Raw genomic sequence first — 1,944 nt, 5'->3', positions numbered from 1 at the left:
ATGGATTAATGTTAGAGTTAATGACCTAACCTCATAGAAATTTCTCACTGACCATCAGGATAAATTGAGAAGTGCTAATGGAGACCCATTCAAGTCCAGTACAATGGATCACAGTTGAGACTCGGATTTTAAATACCTTAGTTATACATTGAAGGGTCTAATCATTACATTATTATCTCGGTGGCTTCATTAGTCCTATTAGATTTTATTAGCCATATATACTTGTATATCGATTCATATGTTTTAGATCAATTTAATTGAAAAAAAAAATCTAAGAGGATCAAATTCCACTTTAGAATCACTACCTAACAAACCCTAATTCCACATAAGTCCACACCACTCCTCCGAATATTAAACTCGAAAAGCTTAGAAGAATAATCCCTCACAAACAAAGACATCGCCATCAACAATTCAATTGATTGCCCCACCTCTAGCATTACTTTAATCCTCACATCAACCATCTTTCTCTCCCTCCTCCTCTTTGTGGCCTCTTTCTTCTTCTTTTCGTTCTATGTTTCTTCCTTAGCTTTTTGCAAACCCTAATTCTAATGCTCTCGCTTCTCCCTCTCTAGCTAACTCCTCAGTTCTTGCTCTACCTTTTATGTTTTCACATGAAATTTGGTGTCCATTTTAAAATCCCTTTAGTTTTATAATCGAGTTCATATCTTTTTCACCTTTTTTTATTGGCAAAAAAAAAAAATTCTAACCTAAATACTAGTTTTTTAATTTCTTTTTAATTTTTATTTTTCATTAAATTGGATCCCCCGCGCATGGCGGGGCTCGGTCTCGGCACTGCGGGCTCCCGCTTCGTTCACCCTCTGCACCTCCACCTCCCGCACGGCGATACGGCGGACGAGGACGGCGAGGGATCGCCTGCCTCGGCGGCCGGGGCCGATGAGAGAGGGAGCCACGGGCGGCGGCCGCGAGGGCGGCCGCCTGGGTCCAAGAACAGGCCGAAGCCGCCGGTGATCATCACGCGGGAGAGCGCGAACGCGCTGCGCGCGCACATACTGGAGGTGGCGGGCGGCTGCGACGTGTTCGAGAGCCTGTCGGTCTACGCGTGGCGGAGGCAGCGCGGGGTGTGCGTGCTCAGCGGCAGCGGGACGGTGGCCAACGTGACCCTCCGCCATCCGGGCGGCGGCGCGGTGGCCGGGCTGCAGGGGCGGTTTGAGATCCTGTCGCTCTCCGGGTCGTTCCTGCCGCCGCCCGCGCCGCCGGGGGCCACCAGCCTCGCGGTGTTCCTGGCCGGCGGGCAGGGGCAGGTCGTCGGGGGCAGCGTCGTCGGCGCCTTGATCGCGGCGGGGCCAGTCATCGTCATCGCGGCCTCGTTCACCAACGTGGCCTACGAGAGGCTGCCTCTGGACGAGGAGGACGAAGAGGCCGAGGCAGCGCAACGGCAGCAGCAGCAGCAGCAGCTCAACCCTCCATCCCTGGGCAGCGCCGGCGCCGGACCTCCTCCGTTCACCGACTCTGCTTCGGCTCTACCCTTTTTCAATTTGCCGCCCAACATGCCTCACCTACCTGTGGACCACCACGGCGGCGGCTCCTGGCCCAGCGGAGCCGCCGCTTCCACCACCGCCGGCAGACCGCCGTTCTTTTAGAAGCTGACCAGGAAGATCGGACAAGGAGATCATCTATAAACCGCCATGAACATGTACAATTATTCATCTCTCATCCAAAAAAAAAAAAAAACTACTTATAATTTGATCTCTCCGTGTGATATTTTTCTTATCGATCGATCATCTCGTGATCGAACTCTCGTTTGCTGTTCTTGATCCTCTTAAATTCTTATATTTTCCCTAATTAATTTTCTCTTCTTCGCTATAAATCATTGAATCTTTCTCCGTGCCATAAATTCATGAAAAAAATCAGCATGTGTTGCAGAGCATTTTTCTAGATCTCTAGGGTTCTTACTGAAGCCAAATAGTTTAATAATTAACAACA

The 1,944-nt window shown here is 50.1% G+C and overlaps 1 protein-coding gene across 1 annotated transcript; it reads left to right on the top strand.

Moving 5' to 3' along the window:
* The first annotated feature begins 482 nt into the window (after positions 1 to 482).
* LOC121973490 (AT-hook motif nuclear-localized protein 23-like) lies at positions 483 to 1,714 on the top strand. The gene has a single exon (XM_042524906.1). The coding sequence runs from the start codon at positions 771 to 773 to the stop codon at positions 1,599 to 1,601; it is 831 nt and encodes a 276-aa protein (XP_042380840.1). The 5' UTR covers positions 483 to 770; the 3' UTR covers positions 1,602 to 1,714.
* The last annotated feature ends 230 nt before the right edge of the window (positions 1,715 to 1,944 follow it).

The sequence above is a fragment of the Zingiber officinale genome, chromosome 4A (genome assembly GCF_018446385.1).
Source record: "Zingiber officinale cultivar Zhangliang chromosome 4A, Zo_v1.1, whole genome shotgun sequence".
NCBI classification, from domain to species: domain Eukaryota; kingdom Viridiplantae; phylum Streptophyta; class Magnoliopsida; order Zingiberales; family Zingiberaceae; genus Zingiber; species Zingiber officinale.
This window is presented reverse-complemented; position numbering and strand designations above follow the sequence as displayed.